Below are 24,574 nucleotides of genomic sequence, written 5' to 3'. Positions count from 1 at the left end.
CAAGCCATTCTAGGAGTTGATTTGTGCTTCAGAATTGATAACAAGGTTGATAGAAGAGATTTGGATGTTGCTAGACACTTGAATCCATTATTGCCATTGATGGAGCTTCAAGAGGTCAGATTTTTGAACCTCCTAATTCTTGTTTTTATTGCCATAGACTTGTAGTTCGTTGCTTGCTGATGTGAAATTTTCTTTCCATCGATTTGCTTGATTCACGAGTAGTTAGGATGAAATAATGATAGATTTGAATTCCTCATGTTGTAAGCTTTCAAATGATGTACTCATGAGCGAATTCTGCAAAAAAAATTTATTACATTGTTACTGTTCACCACCGTCTCAAGGTAGGAGACGGTGGTTTCCACCGCGAGCACCACCGTGCATTGCCTTGGTCACTGTAGCGCTAGGGTTTTCTGGAAATACACTGTAGCGCATCAAAACGGCGTCGTTTTGAGTGAAGCGCGCACCTCACTTCGATCCTGGCCTGGCGCATTTCCAAATTGCCATATCGATTTTCATTATTTCATGTTTCTCCATTCTTATTTCATTATTTCATGATATTAAAAAAATCACTAAAAATAGTATGATGATCCAATTAATTCCAGATTTTTTTCTATGTGATCATATGAATGTCTTCTACTTTTTGATGTGGATTTCTGGGATTGTGCCTGGTTGGAATTTTAATTGTGTTAGACTAATTGAATATGTATGCTTTTGTGACATGCCTCATTCAAATTGTTGTGAAATGCTCAATAATGATCCAATTGCCATGAAATTTTGTGTGCTGATTCCCAACATGATACTTGACTTGAGAGATTTGGTTTGGCATTTTTAGCATTTTCCATCTCTGTTTTATGCATGTGTTTGTATGGTGTGACAATTTGTGTCACACAATTTGATGTTGATCTTATTCATTTTCATTGCCTTGCCAATTGAGCTCCTCTGTTTACAATTTTTGGCATGATGATTATGTTGGACATGTTGTATGCTCATAAAAATATCCAGGATTGTTTGATTCATTTCTGTTTTATTGTGGAATTTTGATTCTTAATGCTCAATTGTGTGCTTTGAATTTGTCTTTGCCATAGCTTGTTCACTACATGACTTTGCTTGATGCTTTTGACTTGGTCCTTTTTAGGACATGTTCTTACTTGATTAAATGTGACTCATGTTGATTATTAGCTTCTGTTTTGAATTTTTTCTCCCCCTTTGACCCTAGGCTTTGCCCTAGGGGTTTTGTACTTATCTTTTGAGTTTTGCATTTCAGGTTCAAGCTTATAGTCCTAAGGGATGATGTTGATCTCATGATTTGAGATGCCTTTACTTTGTCCACTAACCCTTGCTGTTTGTAGGTCATTTGAGATGATGAAACAATTTGAATGCTTGCACATAAAGCTTGCCTGTTGTGTATATTGGGAACCACTGTTGTTAACTGTTGATTGTTTGTCTGAACATAGTACTGATTGTTTAGCTTTTCTTACAGGTACTTTAGCCGCTTTAACTTATTGCTTGAGTTGCTTTGCTTGTGGTTGGCATACCACCTAGGTAAGCACTCTTATTCTCCATGTAGTCTGGAAGACCTGCTATCTTTGGCAGGCACCTGTCTGAAGCCCTCCTTAAGAGGCAATGTTTGTGGTTGTTTATGTTTGTGCCATGTACTTCAAAGACCTCCTAAGTGAAGAGGCATCGGCAGATAGAAGGGATGTGCAATCCATCCCCTGCTATTCAGTTGAGTCTTTCATCTTGCTAGCACTATGTGCTGATGCATTTCGAATAAACACCCAAGATCCTTTGTATATAGAGTCGGTCAAGTGGAGTAGAGTCCCACATTCTGGACTCCCACACCTTCATTGATTTGAAGCTCACCCAGACCCGAGTTAAGAGCTATGAGGTCTTATCCTCATTACCCTTTCATCTGCTCACCCTGGCGGTCAATGTCAGTGGTTAAGAGCCTCAGATACCCTCCAGCCGGCTTGTTTGTCGAGGTTGATATGACCCCTTGACTAAAGCCCATCCTTGATGTTTGAGCCCCTTGTTGGTGTGTTTACTTCATGCTGTATATGTTTGTGTGTGGTGTGATTGTATCCCCATAGGTTTGCTAGACTCCGCGTAGTCTCTCGTTTGCATGTCAATTAAGGTAGCACGGTTCCTTCGTCTAGGACTTCCTTTCTTGCGTGAGCTTTCCTAAAACACAAACCAACTTTATTCCCTCTTAAGGACACATTAACTCCTTCTACTACAGGTGAGTAAGTCTCCAAAGGTCGAGCATCCGATAGATTGCGTAGTAACGTCATCCATCTAAAAAACATAAAACAAATAGAAATAGTTTAGCCGAACTACGACAACTCTGATTCTCATGTCCAAATGAGATACGTAGGCACGAGATGCGATGTCTTGTCGAGTTTGACTAACAACTAATTGTGATCCTTTTCTCTCGCCCTCGTTGCGATTGAGACCTCCTCTTTCTCTTGCCCTAGTTGAAATCGAGACCCTTCTTCTTCTTGTGTGTTTGCTCGGAGTCTGATGTAAGTCCAGCGATTGGCATTCAGTTTCCTGTTTGCGTTTCTTTGCTCGGAGTCTGATGTAAGTCCAGCGATTGGTATTCGGTTTCCTGTTTGCGTTTCTTTGTTTGGAGTCTGATGTAAGTCGAGAGATTGGCATTCGGTTTCCTGTTTCCTGTTTCTTTTGTGGAGTTGGATGTAAGCCCAGCGATTGGCATTCCGTTTCCAGTTTGTGTTTGTGTGTTTCATTTGACGTCTCAGCGTCTCCTTTCTGTGTTTGTTTTGGCGTGCGTTTGCCGAGCTACGAGTGCTCTGATTCTTACTCTGGTTAGAGAAGATACGTATGCATAGGATGCGATATCCTAGCGAGCACGTTTCCCATATCCCCGAACTACGTCGACTATGATATTTGTGTTTGACAGACTACGTAGGCCCAGGATGCGACATCCTGCCGAGTCATCTTCTTTCGTCTTCTTTCATCTGTGTTCTATTCCAGTTTTGTGCAGTTTTTGAGCAGTTATTCAGCAACCTTATTCTATTCTTTCTGAGCGTGGATCCCGTCGAGTACGACGGATGTGAGGGGTGTTAATACCTTCCCCTTGCGTAACCGACTCCCGTACCTTGTAATCTCCGGTCGTAAGACCATTTCCTTTCAAGGTTTACTTCGAGTGTTTCCTTTCCCTTCTTTGGGATAAATAACGCACGGTGGCGGCTCTGTTTGTTTGTCTTTTCCCGCCGGTTGATTTTTGCGTATGCGACAGGTTGGACTTTTCAAATGTCACCATCACTAAAAGGATGATAGCTTAAACCAAACTTAATATTATCTATCACCAAAAGGATGATTTTTTAGATTGAACTGGACGTCATCACCAAAAGGATGATGATTGAACCAAAATGACAAGGATCCTTATCACCATAAGGATCGCTGACGCCAAAAGAATTACAATAGGCTGTAATTATTACAGAGGTCACCATTCACCAAAAGGATGAAGGTTGAACCAAAGCTTCAAGGATCTTCGACACCAAAAGGATGACAGTAAGATCACAAATGTCAAGGATTTACCATTACCAAAAGGATAACGGTAATCGTAAACAAGGTGATGATTAATATTATTCCTCAATGGACTTTCACCAAAAGGATGATAGTGGGAAAAATATTGGAAAATGAGGCTACTGACAAAAAGTTCAATGAACCTGACTTGTAGCATTGGGATGTTTTTGGGTAAGACTCGCTTGGAGTATCAACAACAAAAGGTTAGAGAACCAATGTTCTCTGGAGAGGTGTAATTTCCATCAACAAAGGGTTACAGGAAACGACTCATTGAGGGACGCTCAACGCGAAACAAAGTATGTGTTTAAAGAAACATTGTTTGACTTAGCTGAGGATAACATGTTATCAACGGAAGGTTGAAAGATGTAACTCTATGGGAAACACCTGATAGCAGGGTAGGAACTCACTTTGAGAAAACAAATGACTTAACTGAGGGTTGGCTTGGATGCCTACGACTAAACCTTGGATCTTGATTCGTGTTATGTACTTGAATGATATGTATGCGTTATGTATGAGGTGATGCATGTGATGCATTTTTGAATGCAAAGGATGATTGGTTTGTTTGGGATTGGCCCCCCTCTTCAAAGGCAATGTGTTTTCCGGAAACCAGTGTTGGTTGTATTAGTTTTTGTGTGTGTGCCAGCGAGGTGGGCTTTGGTTTTTCTGGTAATTGTCACTGTGACTTGGACTATTGATTGGTGGAAAGGATCTGACTTCCCGACACTCGGTAGTTAAGGATGTGTTGAACACACAACGGATGTGGATACTCATGGTTCCCCCAGTTTGATCTCTTGTTGATATTTGTCTTTGAGAAAATCTTGATTCTTTCTCTTGATGGGTTTGGCCAGCCTGTAACTGAGCATAACGACGTGATCATCGCATGATGATTGTGCGTTTGATGTGCCCCTAGGATCCTTGTTGTACTGGTATAGACTTTCGACATTTTTGTTGTGAATTCAAGCAGTTACTAGTGTCTGATGCAATCTGCTTGATTGACTTGAAGATATGAAGGGAATTTTGCCCCTTGCAACTTGTCTTGCCCCAGTCTATAGGGTGTTCAAAAGAATTCTCCTTGAAAGGAAACCTTAGGAGTGATTGTCCCATGATATGGTCTGAGTTTTTTTCCGTGTCTAAATCTGGCCATGGTCTGCCCCTGCTTAGCCTTTGGGGGACTTGCCCCAGGCGGGCTGAGTTTTGAAGTGTTTTTTTTCCCTGATCAACCAATTCTTGGAGATTTGTCTTATACTGAACACTTCTTATGTTGACATGATCAAAAGATGCCATGCCCCTGATTCACAGGATGGTCTTGATTCGTGTCAGCACCAAGGATCAAGTACCTCTTGAATTGCCCCTTGTTGGAATTTACTCGATGTCCAGTATTGACGGACAATTAAGAATTATTACTCAAGAAATGGTGATTTTAATGCAATAGTTATGCAAGTTTTGAAAAACAATCATTCATTTAGAGTGTTGTGGTAGTGTGTGGCGAGGGGATCATGTGTCCAATCGCGGTGCTTGATTTAGCTAGTGTGTGAATGATATAGTGAAAAGAGAATATTAGCAAATTTCTAGGAGTCAGTTTACACAACCTTGTTGTAGTATGCTTTCAGAATAAACCTAACTTCAATTAGGTCTTTTGCAGGTTGTAACGTGGCTTGGTTCATGGTTATTGAAACAAAAGGATATAAGGCCAAAGTTTATTTTAACCCACCCCTTCTTCATGATGATCTCCAATCCTACATTCAATTAATTCACACACATTCGTCTTTTGCAGGTGTAAGGATAAAGATGGTGATTCAAGGTCTCTTGGAATGGAGGCCCCTATATTTCGTTTTTTAGATGTCGGTAACCCTTTGATTTTGGTATGGTGGTCACTGAATCTTGTTTTGTTTTGTTGGAGACTTTCATTGTCTCTTTCAATTTTGTTTTGATCCCTAACTTTTGCATGGACCGCTTTGTTTGAAACTTTAATCCATCGGGATTGCCCCTGTTTTTGCCTAAGTCTCTTTTTAGGGTGTGGGACTTAGCGGGCTCTTTCTTTTGATTGTTTTTTTTTTTGGGAAATTGTGACTGCCAAGTCATTGGTCATTGAAGAACAACCGACATAAAATTTGGATTTGTATGGTTCCTTCGACACTTCAAGATGTGTGCGAAGAATGTCATATGGTTGATCGTTGTATGGGATATTTCACCTTGTAATTTTAATGCGTAGTCAGATTAACTGAACACTACCCTGCCCCAGGTTAAGCGTAAGGGTTTGTAGATCCGAAAGAAACTCCTACTTCTAGGCTCGAAGTGGTTGACTAGGGATTAACTCCTTATCTCTCCAGTGTTTGGGGATTTGAAACAATGCCCGTACATCATTAGCAGGATTTTATCCAAAAGCATTCGATCAACAATTATGGGTATTTTGTTTTTGTCATCCTCCTTCCAACATTTACTAACAATAGTGTGATAACGGAGGTGAAGTGGAAAAGTATGTGTTTATGGTTTGCAAATGTGATAGATGAGTGAATATGAAAGATTGATTCAAAGAATGCATAATCATCCCATTAATAAAACCAAATACAGATAACAATGTTTAAAGCATACAGTACTTAAACAAACAAGAACAAATTACAAGAGTGCGAAAAGGTAAAACTGGCATAATGATCGCCTTCATTCAAATGAATAAGACTTCATCTCTTGATTCTTTGTTGGGATTGCTCTGCTTGTCCAGGTCGGTGGGGAGCTTTACCTTCGAGCTTCACTTGACTCTGCATGCGCTGGCGTGGGATTTGTCGTGACATTTGGCCTCACTGACATGAATGTAACTGCTTTACTGTCAATCAAATCTTGAACCTTGTGCTTGAAAGCCTTACAGTTCTTTATTGTGTGCCTTGGAGCACCCATGTGATACTCACGGTGAGCATTGGCATCGTAGCCTGGTGGGTAAGGTGGAGTTGCAGGTGTTATATCCTTCAGAACAACCGATCCATCCTTTAGCAGGTAAGGAAGGACCTTGCTGTATGACACTGGCAATGGATCGAAATGTCTTTCAGGCCTCCTTGCCATTTGCTGGTTGGGTTGACGTTGTTGTGGACCACATTATTGTTGATTTTGATGTGGCTGCTGGTAAGCCGGCTGTTGATAAGGTTGTTGATGCGGTTATTGATATTGGTGCTGATATGGTTGTTGATGGGGTGGCTGATATGGTGTCAGGATGACCGCGACAACCTGATGATAAGGCACAGGAACATATGGAGGTGCCTATATCCTCCTCCTCCCATTATGGCATTGGTCTGCCCTTCTGGCTTCTTTGGGAGATTGGGATAGGGTTTCTTCATCCCACTTGAAGCATTAGTGGTGCAAGGTAGCTTTCCTTTCTTGATCTGGCTTTCGATTCGTTCTCCAACGGAGACAACCTCAGCAAAAGTTGGGAACCTGGATCCTACCATCTTTTCCTTGTACTGGGTGTGCAGGGGTCCCATAAACATATCGATTAATTCCTTGTCAAGAAGAGGAGGTTGGACACGAGCTGCAAGCTCTCTCCACCGCTGGGCGTATTCCTTGAATGACTCATTGTTGCGTTGATTCATGTCTTGCAGTTGTGTGCGATTGGGCACTAGATCAGTGTTGTACTGATAATGCCTGAGGAAAGCATCAGCAAGGTCTCTCCATGACTGGACCTGACCTCTCTCTAGTTGCATGTACCACTCCAAGGATGCCCCACTGAGGCTATCTTGGAAGTAATGAATCTGGAGTTAATCATTACTGATGTGGGCGGCCATTTTGCGGCAGTAAGCTCTGAGGTGAGTTCTCGGGCAGCTGATTCCCTTGTATTTATCAAAGTCCAAGACCTTGAATTTTTGTGGAATCACGAGTCCTGGCACTAGGCACATATCAACAACGTCCAAACCAGGAGTAGTGTGAACCTCCAAGGACTTGAATTTCTCTTCTAGAGCATGGAGTCTCTCAACAGCTGGGTCCGGGAGATCTCCAACAGCAGGTTTGGCTGATTGTGGCATGAAGAAGGCGTCATATGGATCTTCATCACCCATAATGGATCCATGGAGAGCAGATGTAGCAGAGTGCTCATGGGGGTTCATGTTGACCATGGGAACAGGAACAGGGATCGGTCCTCCTCTAGGCTGATTAAGGTTACCATCAAGGTCAATCACTCTAGGGATACTGAGCGATGGTGATCCAAACTGGGCAGCAACTTTCCTGGCTTCGGCGTTAGTCTCAACATCTTTTTCCTTTTGGGCCAAGAGTAACATGGTTTCCAGCAAGTGATCCATCTTTGCCTGCATGGAGTCAATGTTGGTCCTCATCGAGACTTGGTTTGCCTCAAGTTGTTCAAGCGTCATCTTGTAATTGCGGCGTGTCTCGTACCGGTGTCGAGTAGTCAGCGTTACTGGACAAAGGGTAGAATATGGTGTAAGTCTTTGTTTCTGGGAGATGATATGCAATGCATGTTGATGATATGCAAATGCATGAAATTTTGCCATGTTTTCCATAAAGGAATACAAATTCCCATAATTATTCACACGTCGGGTACATCGGTATAACTAGAAGAAGCACAGGTTTCTCTGATTAGAAATTCCCCAAAGGTAGGTTCTAAAGTTATGTTTTCGAGGAAGGAACTTAGACTCACGGATCAAGTTTAAAACTTCCTCGCAATGGTGGACTAGCCACATTGTGATGGGAGTTCTGAAATGATCTAATCTAAGTGGGATTCTCGTATTGTTCGAACAGGGTGTAGACCCTTCCATTCAATACTACATAATCACCGATCATGAAAACAAAACTTGGGTTTAAGGCGAGGTCCCTAGAGTCACGGGTCGTATCTAGAACCTCCCCACAATGATGGGCTAGCCATATTGTGATGGAAAATCCAAACAGATCTACTCTAGGTGGAGTCTTCGTATTGTCCCAATGAGGTGTACACCCCTTGGTTCAATACTACACAACTATGGGTTCTAAGTTTTTTCTCGAAGCTCGGGTATAGAGCTTATCTCACAGCATACACCAAGTCCCATATCAAAGTATCAAAACACGTAACATACAAGCAACATAATCAGAATAAAATACAGAGAGATAAACATGGACAGGAAGAATATCTTCCAACAATCATAGCAAAATCAGACTAAGTTAGGCTAGACTCTCTCTTGCTTGGAGCAGGGTCCCCAGCAGAGTCGCCAGTCTGTCGCACAAGCGGAAAAATGTTGTTCGAACAGAGTCGCCACCGAACTTTATTCATTCCAATCAAGGAATAGGAAAATATCGAGAAAACCTTTAGAAAAACAGAATAATGGGCGTCGCAACCATATTCGGGTTCGGGAGTCGATTACGCAAGGGGAAGGTATTAGCACCCCTCACGTCCGTTGTACTCAACGAGAACCTTTTAGTCTGATTTTGCTATTTGACTGTTAATTGAATATTATTCGCTTGCTTCGAGTGATAAGAATTGATGATAGATGTGGACGAAGACCTCAGGAGGGGGAAATGGGAGGTTTTTTATTAGTGTGCTCGCGAAGATACAAGAATCTCCTGCCTACGTATCCTTATGGTGCAATAAGGAAATCAGAGTATTCGTAGTTTGGGCTACTACGAATATTTAGTGGGTTTTGTTTTGATGAACGACTGTGTAGGTCGGCGTTCTAACGGCTAAACGCTGGTTTGTCTATTCTCGGTGGAGGCTCTAGCACTGGTTTGTTGGGCGCATTAGAAAGGACTGACAGTGTTCTTTTTGAAGGAGTTTTGGTCACGCAGGGGTGACAAGTTGAATTGATGTGTTTGGGTGTTTGATTGGTTTCGATCGAGCGGGGGCGAGAAGTTAGGTTTAATGTTGGAGATGTTTTTTGAAGAATGACGAAAGATTGAGCAATGTGGTGTACACCAATCGTCCAATTCTTTCGAGGAATAATCAGGCGAACGCCTTCTACTCCCTTTTCGTTCAAATTATTTTGAAAGTTTATTTGCGGATGTCGAATATGCACGGTAGTGAGGCGTACGCCTCCTACTTGCTTATTCAAAGAATAATGAGGCGAGCGCCACCTATTCCTTTTATCCAAGTTTAATTAAAATGTATTAATATCGGAAGTCGATGATTTGAGCAATATGGCGAACGCCTTTATTCAAATAATCGAGAGATGGTGAGGCGAACGCCTCCTATCTCCTATCACCCGAGGTTTAAATTGTAAAAGATACGTCTTTAGATGTCGTACTTGATTTGCGAAAATAGTTTGAATTTTGGATGTTGATTTGGTATGTTTTGAAAGATGATGATTTGAGCAATGCGGCGTACGCCAATTATTCAAATAATCAAAGAATGGTGAGGCGTACGCCTCCCATTCTCTATTGAAGTTTAAGTTGTTTATTTTGCGAAATTGTGTTTGATATAAAAAATGATTTTGAGTTTATTCGATTGTGGTTTTAATTTGATGACGAAAATTTGAGCAATGTGGCGTACGCCAATTATTCGAATAATCGAAAGATAATGAGGCGTATGCCTCCTATCCTTTTATTATCGGAAATTTAGAATTAAATGGTTGTAGAATTTGTAGTTGATAAAAAAATGATTTGAATATGATGGTTGAAATTTAGAAATGATTTGAATTTAGAACCCACATTTGATTTGAAAAAATGATTTGAAAATATATGATTAAGGTCTAATCGGATGACAAGAACTCGTGCAATATGGCGTACGCCAATTATTCAAGTGCTTGAGAAATAGTGAAGCGAACGCTTCCTATACCTTTTTCATCCCAAAATTTATGTTTGAAAGAGAAAAATCTTTAGAAGTTAAATGGTTTGGAAAATGGTTTGAATTCATGCTAATGAATGAAATGAATTTTATTTTGTGTATTATTCATCTACTCGATTAATCAATTACCAAATAGGTCTCATTGTAAGAAAGCCCAAGAGTAAGCTATGTGAGGTTGATGGCGTGCTTAAAAAGTGATCGACTTACAAAGGTGTTTTTGAAAATGGGCTCGATGTTTGAATCGAGAATTGTGGTTTGTGCTTTTTGAAATTGGTTTGAATTGATGATGAATTGGAATGAAATAAATCAATAAATATTTACTTAACCAAATTAATCACTTAAGATTTGATTGAATCGAATAATTAACTTAATTAAAATTAATTATCAAAATTATTTATTTAAGCTCAAATAATCATGTTAATTAAAATTAATTAATGGTAACTAATTAATTAAACAAAATTTTAATTTAATTGACTAATTTAATTAAAAGAGTGGAAATATGTGATAATATTGATTTGCAAAAATTGAATCGGAATCGGTTACAAAATGTGCTCAGGAACCGTTTAGGGCGAAATGACAATAAAATTGATGTCATACGCAAGGTCATAACACGGTGAAAAATATTCCATTGATTTATTGAGATTTGGTGGTATCACGACATGAAATTGTCGAACCCATATGTTTTGTTCAATTTGGCGTGATGAAGTAGAATAATAATAACTCAAAACTATATTCTACATATTACGTTTTTCAAGAGGTGTAATGGACATACCACCTTTCAGCAAAAATGACCCAAATATGAAAACTCAAAAAAGAAACTACACAGAATAGATTTATCATACACTAAGCCCATTATTTAGACTTTTCAACGTTTCACTTGGAAAACGGAAATTGGAAATGAGTCATGAACAACATCCAACCTTTACACTATAAAATAAAAGAGGTTAACTTCCATCCCTAAAAACAAATTGCACAACATTCCGCTACTCCACTCGACACACATACACAAAACAACGAAGAACATCATGAACGTCACTTAAATATGAACGATTTTTCTAGAAATTCGTCAAACTATAATGATGAATTTGGAACTCGTAACGTACACCAAACTGGTAGATGTCGAATTCGGATCCGCTTTATCCAAATCAATGCCTTTAAATAGAAATGGAAGGAATACTCATTTATTATATTTTCTTTACCATGATTGAAAAAACTATAGGTTCCAAAAACAGAACTCATCAAAGAGAATCAGCAAGGGTATAATAAAACAAACTCAAACTAGAAGGAAACAAGGTGCAATACAGCAAACCCAGGACAATGATATTGAAATGCAGAAACAAAAAATATTAACAAACAGGCCAAGACACAATCGAATAGAAAAACCAACCCAACCAAGAAATGAGATCTCCTCGAGTTATCTTATGTTGTTGATGTTGCTCCTAACGGAAAGGTCGAACTCGGTTGGATCAAACAAACGAACAGCCTAACAATGACATCGCACAATCCTGAAACCACTTCGTCTAAATCGTCTATCCAAAGTTTGAATCCTGGCACTCAACCATGCGACCTTCAAACGGGATGCATAGCTGAGGTCGCTGCTCGACCGACGGTAAGGTTATGGTGGTGGTTAAAAGTGTTGATTTAGGGGGAGATGGCGGAGAGAGTGTTGTAGTTGTGACGGTTACGCACGGCGTTTGGGATGAACAGACGGATCACGGCTGTTGTGTGGATTCGGCGGCGGTTGAGTTGTGAAGGTGACGGTGGTGGAACCTTGAGAGCGGCAGATTTATGGTGGATTGCGCGGCTAAGAAGAAGAAGAGGTTGAACGGAGGGAGTTGTTGGTTGTTGGGCGGCGGAGGTTGGAGGATGAAAGGTGAGGTTGTGGTGGTTTCTTCAGTGAATACTGAGTGAGGAGGGTTTTGTGGTGTGGTTCGGAGGGACTGAAAGAGGAAGATGAAGGTGAATCGATGAAGGTGGTTGACGGATTAAGTAGTTTTGTGGAGTGTGATGGAGAAGGTGATTACCGGCGGATGAAGGGTTTTCGGTGGTGGAGAGGCAAAGCTCCAAAAACAGATTTCTTTGTTTGTTTTCTTTTCAAGAGAGTTAGAGAGAAGAGAGGGTTCTGTGTGTGTGCTAGGTAGGTATAGGGGAGATGTAACACCCCGATGATAATATGGTAATTATTTAAATTAAGTTAATAATATATTTATTAATTTAATTAGATAATTGGATTATTATTATTATTATTTTGGAATAATATTATTGGATTTTATTATTGGAATATATAAGTTGGAATTTAGAAAAATCCCATTTTTGGTAAAAAGGTTATTTTCACGTGAAAAGGAAAAGGAGGCAGAAAAGGGAAAAGGGCAAAAAGCCAGAGAACGAAGGTTGAAGGAAGGAAAAGCTTGGAGCTCAGAGATTGCCGGATTTACTCAGGTAAGGGGGGTTTATCATCGATTAATGGGTATTATGGGATAATATGTGATGGGTAGTGAGAAACCATTGACTTGCCTCTGATTGAATGATATGTGATGAATTTGTGAACTTTTGGGATGAACGAAAATTGAGTTAAAATTGAAGAAATTCGTAGGAATTAGAGATAGAAAGGTTAGAAATTTGTGAAATCGAAAGTGTATGATTCGTGTTAGATGAGATGAATGAATTGCGTGTAAAAATTTGATTGTAGAAGGTTGAATTGGATAGATCTCGTAGCAGAGAAAGCCATAGCAGATCTGGGAATTCTGGCTTCTGGTCATACGCGTATGGCACTAGGCAATACGCGTATGAGATGGCTGGTACGCGTATGGATGAGGCCTTACGCGTATGAGTGAAAAAGATGATGTTTTGAACGTGAAATTGTCTCTGTTGGTACGCGTATGAGGATGTAGTACGCGTAGCATACGCGTATGGGCGTGGGCAATACGCGTATGGATTTGGTCAGGAATGGGCAATACGCGTATGGGCATAGGCAATACGCGTATGGGCAGACTTGTGGTTTTTCTGAACTGTGGTTGTGCAGTTTTTGGTTGTTTAGGCTGAGTGATGTAACTTAGCTGATGTATGACGTAGTAGGGATCATTTCCCGTTGTTTTGAGTAGTATAGGTATTAGTAGAGTGTGCTAATACTGTGTTTGATTATGCGGCATGATATGATATGCTTTTGTGATAAAATGTGTTGATGATGTGTGATGGTATGCATGATGCTGTGAATGTATCAGTTATGTATGCATTTGTGAATAGACTGTTTTATGGCTTAGAGTGTGAGCATATGTCTATTCTTGAGTTGTTGTTGTTGTTGCATTGCTAGGTGATTAGCAAGCATATTGTGGCCTTTATGGTGGTAGCTAAATCCCATGGTGAGGAATTAGTGAGTAAATCATTTTGATTGTTGTTGATGTTTGCATGCTAGGTGATTAGCGTGCATAGCATGGCCCATTTGGGGTGGTAGCTAATTCCCATGGTGAGGAATTAGTGAGTGAGTCACTATGTCTCAAATGAGTGGGACTAGTGAGCTTGGTAGCCGTGCCTGGATTTGGACGGTGAGGTTGAACTATATGTTCACAAATAGTCGGTACCGCATGCATGGAGTCTCATTGCATAATATATGTATGGCGTATAATATGAATGGATGTATTCCAGTATTATACGTGTGTTCGTGTTGGTGTTGAGTATTATGTTGAGTTGATGTGCTGTTACTGAATATATGTTTGGATTAGGGTGATGAAGTGTGTTAGATTACTTAACATGACATGATATTTTATAATACTTATTATATCGATTGAGGAACTCACCCTTACAACTGTTTTTCAGGTAACGAGCAGTGATTGAGTAGGAGCTAGTACTTGGAGTCTAGAGTAGTTCCTTAGTGGGTCATGCTCTGATAGATGTAACATCGGGAAGGGATGTTTTAAATGTTTTATGTTGGTTGTGAACCATTTTACATGTAATGTGTTACATGTTTTGATTGATTTGATTTATATCCGCTGCGATTTATGCAAATGTTTATTTGATTAAATAAAGAGCATGACTGTTATTTTGGAACATGGTGTGAAGTGATTATGTGACACCCTTGATTGCATGTTACTCTGATTGACATATTGTTATTTTAATTTAATTATTGGGGTATTTTAGAAGGGTGTTACATTAGTGGTATCAGAGCATAGTCGGTCGAGTCGAGTCGTAATTATTCTGTTTCCCTGTACGGGATAGGTGTTGAGTAACCCTATCAGTACTTATTGTTTTAGTTGTTGGGTTTTCAGAATAGAGATGGCTGGAAGAGGTAGAGATGATGCTGCGATTGCTGAGGCTCTGGGTATGCTGGCCGGAGTACTTGGAAGGAATCCGAATGTTGTGGGAATGGGAGCTGCTCGTCAACTGAGTGAGTTCCAGAAGAACAATCCTCCAATGTTCAAGGGAGCATACGATCTAGATGGTGCTCAGAAGTGGTTGAAGGAGATAGAGAGGATCTTCCGAGTGACTGAGTGTGCCGATAACCAGAAGGTCAGGTTCGGTACGCATATGCTGTCAGAGGAAGCAGATGATTGGTGGGTTGCTACCCGCACTGAGTTGGAATCTGTTGGAAATGCTGAGATCACTTGGGCTGTGTTCAGAGAGAGATTTCTGAGGAAGTACTTTCCAGAGGATGTCAGAGGAAAGAAAGAGATAGAATTCTTGGAATTGAAGCAGGGTAACCGGTCTGTTACTGAGTATGCTGCTAAGTTCACAGAGCTGTCGAAGTATTATACTCCCTATAATGAGGCTGCTGGAGAATTTTCGAAGTGTGTGAAGTTTGAGAACGGGTTACGTCCCGAGATCAAGCAGGCTATTGGATATCAGCGGATCAGAGTGTTTTCTGACTTGGTTGACTGTTGCAGGATTTTTGAACAGGATTCCAAAGCCAGAGCAGAGAGCTATCAGCAAAGGGTTGATAGGAAAGGCAAGAATCAGAATGATCGTGGGAAACCGTATGCAGCTGGCAAGGGTTTCCAAAGGCAGAGTGGGATAAAGAGGCCTAGTGGGGGAGACTCTAGTGCTCCTGCTAAGTGTTACAGATGTGGTCAGGCTGGACATCGTATCCATGAGTGTACCAGTAATGAGAAGAAGTGTTTCAAGTGTGGAAAAGGTGGTCACTTGGCTGCAGACTGCCGGTTGAAGACTGTGACTTGTTTCAACTGTGGAGAGTTGGGTCATATCAGTCCACAGTGTCCTAAGCCGAAGAAGGAGAATCAGTCGGGAGGCAAGGTCTTTGCTTTATCGGGTTCTGAGACTTCTGCAGATGATCGTTTGATCCGAGGTACGTGTTATATTAATGGCTTTCCTCTTGTAGCTATTATTGACACCGATGCTACTCATTCCTTTATATCTTTGGATTGTGCTATGAAACTTAAGTTAGAGATATCTGAGATGCGTGGTAGTATGGTGATTGATACTCCTGCGAAGGGTTCAGTGACTACTACTTCAGTTTGGTTGAATTGTCCTTTGAGTATTTTTGGTAGAGACTTTGGGATAGACCTTGTGTGTCTTCCATTAGTGCAGATTGATGTTATCTTGGGTATGAACTGGTTGGTGTTTAACCGAGTTTCTATCAACTGTTTTGATAAGACTGTGATTTTTCCTGAGATAGAAGAAGGAAAGAGTTTGTTTCTATCAGCGAGGCAGGTGAATGAGGAAGTAGCAGATGGGGCAGAGTTGTTTATGCTGTTAGCGACTTTGGAGGCTAAAGATAAACTGGTGATTTGTGATCTGGCTGTGGTGTGTGATTTTCCTGACGTGTTCCCTGAAGAAGTGAATGAATTGCCGCCGGAGCGTGAAGTTGAGTTCTCGATTGATTTGGTACCTGGTACTAGGCCGATATCGATGGCTCCGTACCGTATGTCTGCTGTTGAGTTAGCTGAACTGAAGAGTCAGTTGGAAGATCTGTTGGATAAGAAATTTATTCGTCCGAGTGTGTCACCATGGAGTGCACCAGTGTTATTGGTTAAGAAGAAAGAAGGTACTATGATGTTGTGTGTGGACTACAGGCAACTGAATAAAGTGACGATCAAGAATCGGTATCCTTTGCCGAGGATTGATGATTTGATGGATCAGTTGGTTGGTGCGAGTGTGTTCAGCAAGATAGATTTGAGATCTGGGTATCATCAGATACGTGTGAAAACTGAGGATATTCAGAAGACTGCTTTCAGGACGAGGTATGGACATTATGAGTATTCTGTAATGCCTTTTGGTGTGACTAATGCGCCTGGGGTATTTATGGAGTACATGAATAGGATTTTCCATCCGTACCTGGATAAGTTTGTTGTGGTGTTTATTGATGACATATTGGTGTATTCGAAATCTGAAGAAGAGCATGCTGAGCATTTGAGAGTGGTTTTAGGAGTTCTACGAGAAAAGAAGTTATTTGCTAAACTGTCTAAGTGTGAATTTTGGTTAGAAGAGGTGAGTTTTCTTGGTCATGTGATTTCAAGAGGTGGCGTTGTTGTTGATCCTTCTAACATAGAAGCGGTATCTAAGTGGGAAGCTCCGAAGTCAGTTTCTGAGATAAGAAGTTTTCTTGGTTTGGCTGGTTATTATAGGAAGTTCATTGAGGGTTTTTCTAAGTTGGCGTTACCGTTGACGATGTTGACTAGAAAGGGGCAAGTGTTTGTTTGGGACTCAAAATGTGAAGAAGGTTTCCAAGAGTTAAAGAGAAGGTTAACTACTGCTCCTATTCTGATATTACTGAGTCCGTCGGAACTATTTGAGGTTTACTGTGATGCTTCATTGTTGGGCTTGGGTGGTGTGTTGATGCAGAATAAACAGGTTATAGCTTATGCTTCGAGACAATTGAGGGTTCATGAGAGGAACTATCCGACACACGATTTAGAGTTGGCAGCCGTGGTTTTTGTTCTGAAATTATGGAGGCATTATTTGTACGGATCGAGATTTGAGGTTTTCAGTGACCATAAAAGTTTAAAGTATTTGTTTGATCAGAAAGAGCTGAGTATGAGACAGAGGAGATGGTTAGAATTTCTGAAGGATTATGATTTTGGTTTGAATTACCATCCGGGTAAAGCAAACGTAGTGGCTGATGCATTGAGTCGGAAATCATTGCATATGTCTATGTTAATGGTTAAGGAATTGGATTTAATTGAGCAGTTTAGAGACTTGAGTTTGGTGTGTGAGAGTACTCACAATAGTGTTAAATTGGGAATGTTGAAGTTAACGAGTGGTATTCTGGATGAGATTAGAGAGGGTCAGAAATCCGATATGCTTTTGGTTGATAAGTTGACTTTAGTGAATCAAGGTCAAGGTGGTGAATTCAGAGTTGATGAGAGTGGTGTTTTGAAATTTGGTAATCGGGTATGTATTCCGGATGTTACCGAACTTAAGAAGAGTATCCTGGAGGAAGGACATCGTAGTGGCCTGAGTATTCATCCTGGAGCTACGAAGATGTATCATGATTTGAAAAAGTTATTTTGGTGGCCGGGAATGAAAAGAGAAATTGCGAGTTTTGTTTATTCTTGTTTGACTTGTCAGAAGTCGAAGATTGAGCATCAGAAGCCGTCTGGGCTAATGCAACCGTTGGCTATTCCGGAGTGGAAATGGGACAGTATCAGTATGGATTTTGTTTCTGGTTTGCCGAGGACAAATAAGAATTTTGAAGCTATTTGGGTGATTGTGGATAGATTGACGAAGTCGGCTCATTTCATTCCGATCAGAATGGATTATCCGTTAGAGAGATTAGCCGAGTTGTATATTGAGAAGATTGTAAGTTTGCATGGTATTCCGTCGAGTATTATTTCGGACAGAGATCCTAGATTTACATCGAAGTTCTGGGAATGTTTGCAGAGGGCTTTGGGAACTAAGCTGAGATTGAGTTCTGCATATCATCCGCAGACTGATGGTCAGACTGAGAGGACGATTCAGTCACTAGAGGATCTTTTGAGGGCTTGTGTTTTGGAAAAGGGAGGTGTTTGGGATGGTTATTTGCCTTTGATTGAGTTTACCTACAACAATAGTTTTCATTCGAGCATTGGTATGGCACCGTTTGAAGCTTTGTATGGTAGGAGATGTCGGACGCCTTTATGTTGGTATGAGTCCGGTGAGAGTGCTGTGATTGGACCGAAGATTGTTCAACAAACTACGGAAAAGATTAAGATGATTCAGGAGAAGATGAGAATTGCTCAGAGTCGTCAGAAGAGTTATCACGACAAGAGGAGGAAGTCACTTGAGTTTCGAGAGGGAGATCATGTGTTTCTTCGTGTTACTTCGATAACTGGGGTTGGTCGAGCTTTGAAGTCGAAGAAGTTGACACCTCGATTTATTGGTCCTTATCAGATTTTGGAGAGGATAGGAGAGGTAGCCTATCGTATCGCTTTACCGCCGTCACTTGCGAATTTGCATGAGGTTTTTCATGTGTCTTAGTTGAGGAGGTACATTCATGATCCGTCGCATGTAGTCCGAGTGGATGATGTACAGGTGAGAGATAACCTGACTGTTGAAACATCACCTATGAGGATCGAGGATCGAGAGTTGAAGCAGTTGCGGGGTAAAGAGATTGCTTTGGTAAAGGTAGCTTGGGGAGGACCAGCAGGTGGCAATGTGACTTGGGAACTGGAGAGTAAGATGAAGGAGTCTTACCCAGAGTTGTTCGCTTGAGGTACGTTTTCGAGGACGAAAACTCTTTTAGTGGGGGAGAGTTGTAACACCCCGATGATAATATGGTAATTATTTAAATTAAGTTAATAATATATTTATTAATTTAATTAGATAATTGGATTATTATTATTATTATTTTGGAATAATATTATTGGATTTTATTATTGGAATATATAAGTTGGAATTTAGAAAAATCCCATTTTTGGTAAAAAGGTTATTTTCACGTGAAAAGGAAAAGGAGGCAGAAAAGGGAAAAGGGCAAAAAGCCAGAGAACGAAGGTTGAAGGAAGGAAAAGCTTGGAGCTCAGAGATTGCCGCATTTACTCAGGTAAGGGGGGTTTATCATCGATTAATGGGTATTATGGGATAATATGTGATGGGTAGTGAGAAACCATCGACTTGCCTCTGATTGAATGATATGTGATGAATTTGTGAACTTTTGGGATGAACGAAAATTGAGTTAAAATTGAAGAAATTCGTAGGAATTAGAGATAGAAAGGTTAGAAATTTGTGAAATCGAAAGTGTATGATTCGTGTTAGATGAGATGAATGAATTGCGTGTAAAAATTTGATTGTAGAAGGTTGAATTGGATAGATCTCGTAGCAGAGAAAGCCATAGCAGATCTGGGAATTCTGGGTTCTGGTCATACGCGTATGGCACTAGGCAATACGCGTATGAGATGGCTGGTACGCGTATGAGTGAAAAAGATGATGTTTTGAACGTGAAATTGTCTCTGTTGGTACGCGTATGAGGATGTAGTACGCGTAGCATACGCGTATGGGCGTGGGCAATACGCGTATGGATTTGGTCAGGAATGGGCAATACGCGTATGGGCATAGGCAATACGCGTATGGGCAGACTTGTGGTTTTTCTGAACTGTGGTTGTGCAGTTTTTGGTTGTTTAGGCTGAGTGATGTAACTTAGCTGATGTATGACGTAGTAGGGATCATTTCCCGTTGTTTTGAGTAGTATAGGTATTAGTAGAGTGTGCTAATACTGTGTTTGATTATGCGGCATGATATGATATGCTTTTGTGATAAAATGTGTTGATGATGTGTGATGGTATGCATGATGCTGTAAATGTATCAGTTATGTATGCATTTGTGAATTGACTGTTTTATGGCTTAGAGTGTGAGCATATGTCTATTCTTGAGTTGTTGTTGTTGTTGCATTGCTAGGTGATTAGCAAGCATATTGTGGCCTTTATGGTGGTAGCTAATTCCCATGGTGAGGAATTAGTGAGTAAATCATTTTGATTGTTGTTGATGTTTGCATGCTAGGTGATTAGCGTGCATAGCATGGCCCATTTGGGGTGGTAGCTAATTCCCATGGTGAGGAATTAGTGAGTGAGTCACTATGTCTCAAATGAGTGGGACTAGTGAGCTTGGTAGCCGTGCCTGGATTTGGACGGTGAGGTTGAACTATATGTTCACAAATAGTCGGTACCGCATGCATGGAGTCTCATTGCATAATATATGTATGGCGTATAATATGAATGGATGTATTCCAGTATTATACGTGTGTTTGTGTTGGTGTTGAGTATTATGTTGAGTTGATGTGCTGTTACTGAATATATGTTTGGATTAGGGTGATGAAGTGTGTTAGATTACTTAACATGACATGATATTTTATAATACTTATTATATCGATTGAGGAACTCACCCTTACAACTGTTTTTCAGGTAACGAGCAGTGATTGAGTAGGAGCTAGTACTTGGAGTCTAGAGTAGTTCCTTAGTGGGTCATGCTCTGATAGATGTAACATCGGGAAGGGATGTTTTAAATGTTTTATGTTGGTTGTGAACCATTTTACATGTAATGTGTTACATGTTTTGATTGATTTGATTTATATCCGCTGCGATTTCTGCAAATGTTTATTTGATTAAATAAAGAGCATGACTGTTATTTTGGAACATGGTGTGAAGTGATTATGTGACACCCTTGATTGCATGTTACTCTGATTGACATATTGTTATTTTAATTTAATTATTGGGGTATTTTAGAAGGGTGTTACAGGAGACGCTGAGGGACGCGTGGCGAAGAGAGAGAAGAGAGATAGTGAGTGCTGTGAATTTGTTATGAGTGGGTGAGGGTGTTTTTTTTATTTCATTTCCTTTTGTAACGTTGGCAAGAGAGTGAAAGATATTCTGAGAGAGAGGGAGTATTAAGAGTGGGAGACGTGTCCGAATGTGGTAGGTGGGGGAGACGTGAAATGAGGGAAGAGAATGAGTTGTCAACTTAAAAATTAAATTCAATCTATTTAAAATAAACCTAAACTAATTATTTAATAAATTCTGATTTGTTTAAATGATTATTTTGATAAAAAAAATTGAAATTAAAAAAGATGAAAGATAGATAAAAGTCGGACAAAAATTTGTTCGAAAAATTAAATCGGATGCACTAAAATAATCAGCACGAAATATACTTCTTAAAAAATACAACGTTTCTTCAAATTCTAAAATAAATTTGCACCGGTTAAAAGGCTTAGGCGGGTCAAAATGCAACCGAAACAGCCACTGAAAAATACAACGAGCACACCAGGTTAAACTACGTGATCAGTAGATAAATAATACTGGTGTCTGCAATTTTAAATTTAAAACCTTTTTACCCGCTGATTTTTTACTCATTCTTAAGAAACGATTTAACCAATTTGTCTGTATTTTCAATAAATTCATTCTGACTGACATTTTAGGTATTATTCATGATGGAATGTATGTCATGCTATGTATACGATGCAAAAATAAAAAATGAAATCAATTCTATGAAAATTTAAATATGCCCGGACAAAATTGGGGTATGACAGTTACGATCCTTGGAAGTTGACCTATTAACTAGGGCACCGACAAAATAACCTATAATCTTTCACTACAAAAAATGACTTCCCAAGCAAAATTTTCGAAGTACAAAGTCAAATGACCATTTCTTCGACCCTGAAAAACTTTTACTATGAGCTCCAAATGAAAATGGTTTCTTCACAAAAGTTGTAGCTATTTCATCCCTATTCAATTGGGTTATAACATAATTTGGATTTGGAATGAGGGAGTTATGCATTTTAGAAGTTGAGGAAAATTGCTTGTTCAATGATGATGGTAAAAAATGACCTATAATGCTTCCTCTTGGCACATTCCCTTGCAAGTTGAATTTGAAATTTCGCAAAGATTAAAAGTTGGGGAAGACATCTTGAAACATGAAACTTGGATGGCCTTCAACTCATAAAAATTGAGCAAGTTATGATCCTTGGAAGTTGACCTATTAACTAGGGCACCAACAAAATGACCTATAATCTTTCACCATAAAAAATGACTTTCCAAGCAAAATTTTCTAAGAATAAAGTCAAATGACCACTTCTTCCGCCTGGAATAACTTTTGCTATGAGCTCCAAATGAAAATAGTTTCTTCACAAAAGTTGTAGCTATTTCATCCCTCTTCAATTGGGTCAAAAATTCCACATCATTTGGATTTGGAATAAGGGAGTTATGCATTTTAGAAGTTGAGGAAAATTGCTTGTTCAATGATGATGGTCCAAAATGACCTATAATGTTTCCTCTTGTCGCTTGCCCTTGCAAGTTGAATTTGACATTTATCAAAGAATAAAAGTTGGAGAAGACATCTTGAAATTAATCATGAAACTTGGATGGGCTTCATCTCATAAAAATTGAGCAGGTTATGATCCTTGGAAGATGACATATTAAATAGGCACCGACAAAATGACCTATAATTTTTCACCATAAAAAATGACTTACCAAGCAAAGTTTTCTAAGTACAAAGTCAAATGACCACTTCCTCCACCTTGAATAACTTTTTCTAAGAGCTCCAAATGAAAATGGTTTCTTTCCTTAAAGTTGTAGATATTTCATCCCTATTCAGTTGGGTCACAAATTCCACATCATTTCGATTTGGAATGAGGGAGTTATGCATTTTAGAAGTTGAGGAAATTTGCTTGTTCAATGATGATGGTCCAGAATGACCTATAATGTCTCATCTTGGCACATGCCCTAGCAAGTCGAATTTGACATTTCTCAAAGAATAAAAGTTGGAGAAGACATCTTGAAACATAAAACTTCGATGGCCTTCAACTCATAAAAATTGAGCAAGTTATGATCCTTGGAAGTTGACCTATTAACTAGGGCACCAACAAAATGACCTATAATCTTTCACCATAAAAAATGACTTTCCAAGCAAAATTTTCTAAGTACAAAGTCAAATGACCACTTCTTCCACCTTGGATAACTTTTGCTATGAACTCCAAATGAAAATGGTTTCTTCACAAAAGTTGTAGCTATTTCATCCCTATTCTATTGGGTCAAAAATTCCACATCATTTGGATTTGGAATGAGGGAGTTATGCATTTTAGAAGTTGAGGAAAATTGCTTGTTCAATGATGATGGTCCAAAATTACCTATAATGTTTCCTCTTGTCACATGCCCTTGCAAGTTGAATTTGACATTTCTCAAAGAATAAAAGTTGGGGAAGACATCTTGAAATTGATCATGAAACTTGGATGACCTTCATCTAATAAAAATTGAGCAAGTTATGATCCTTGGAAGTTAACTTATTGAGTGGGGCACCAACAAAATGACCTATAATTTTTCACCCTAAAAAATGACTTTCCAAGTAAAATTATCTAAGTACAAAGTCAAATGATCACTTCTTCCACCTTGAATAAAGTTTCTATGAGCTCCAAATGGAAATGGTTTCTTCACAAAAGTTGTAGCTATTTCATCCCTCTTCAATTGGGTCACAAATTCCACATCATTTGGATTTGGAATAAGGGAGTTATGCATTTTGGAAGTTGAGGAAAATTGCTTGTTCAATGATGATGGTCCAAAATGACCTATAATGTTTCCTCTTGTCACTTGCCCTTGCAAGTTGAATTTGACATTTATCGAAGAATAAAAGTTGGAGAAGACATCTTGAAATTAATCATGAAACTTGGATGGCCTTCATCTCATAAAAATTGAGCAGGTTATGATCCTTGGAAGTTGACCTATTAACTAGGGCACCGACAAAATGACGTATAATTTTTCACCATAAAAAATGACTTTCCAAGCAAAGTTTTCTAAGTACAAAGTCAAATGACATCTTCTTCCACCTTGAATAACTTTTTCTATGAGCTCCAAATGAAAATGGTTTCTTCCCAAAAGTTGTAGCTATTTCATCCCTATTCAGTTGGGTCACAAATTCCACATCATTTCGATTTGGAATGAGGGAGTTATGCATTTTAGAAGTTTTGGGAAAATTGCTTGTTCAATGATGATGGTCCAGAATGACCTATAATGTCTCCTCTTGGCACATGCCCTAGCAAGTTGAATTTGACATTTCTCAAAGAATAAAAGTTGAGAAGACATCTTGAAACATAAAACTTGGATGGCCTTCAACTCATAAAAATTGAGCAAGTTATGATCCTTGGAAGTTGACCTATTAACTAGGGCACCAACAAAATGACCTATAATCTTTCACCATAAAAAATGACTTTGCAAGCAAAATTTTCTAAGTACAAAGTCCAATGACCACTTCTTCCCCCTTGAATAACTTTTGCTATGAGCTCCAAATGAAAATGGTTTCTTCACAAAAGCTGTAGCTATTTCATCCCTATTCTATTGGGTCACAACATCATTTGGATTTGGAATGAGGGGG

At 39.5% G+C, this 24,574-nt stretch overlaps 1 protein-coding gene across 1 annotated transcript; it reads right to left on the bottom strand.

Moving 5' to 3' along the window:
- Positions 1-7,292: 7,292 nt before the first annotated feature.
- On the bottom strand, positions 7,293-7,898 carry LOC127112030 (uncharacterized). The gene has a single exon (XM_051046223.1). It carries the CDS (start codon positions 7,896-7,898, stop codon positions 7,293-7,295), a length of 606 nt encoding a protein of 201 aa, XP_050902180.1.
- Positions 7,899-24,574: the final 16,676 nt, after the last annotated feature.

This window comes from Lathyrus oleraceus, unplaced genomic scaffold, assembly GCF_024323335.1.
Source record: "Lathyrus oleraceus cultivar Zhongwan6 unplaced genomic scaffold, CAAS_Psat_ZW6_1.0 chrUn0011, whole genome shotgun sequence".
NCBI lineage: Eukaryota > Viridiplantae > Streptophyta > Magnoliopsida > Fabales > Fabaceae > Lathyrus > Lathyrus oleraceus.
This window is presented reverse-complemented; position numbering and strand designations above follow the sequence as displayed.

Bases quoted from the DNA above. Each gene is read 5' to 3' on its own strand.
- LOC127112030 (XM_051046223.1), bottom strand. From the start codon at position 7,898: ATGACGCTTGAACAACTTGAGGCAAACCAAGTCTCGATGAGGACCAAC.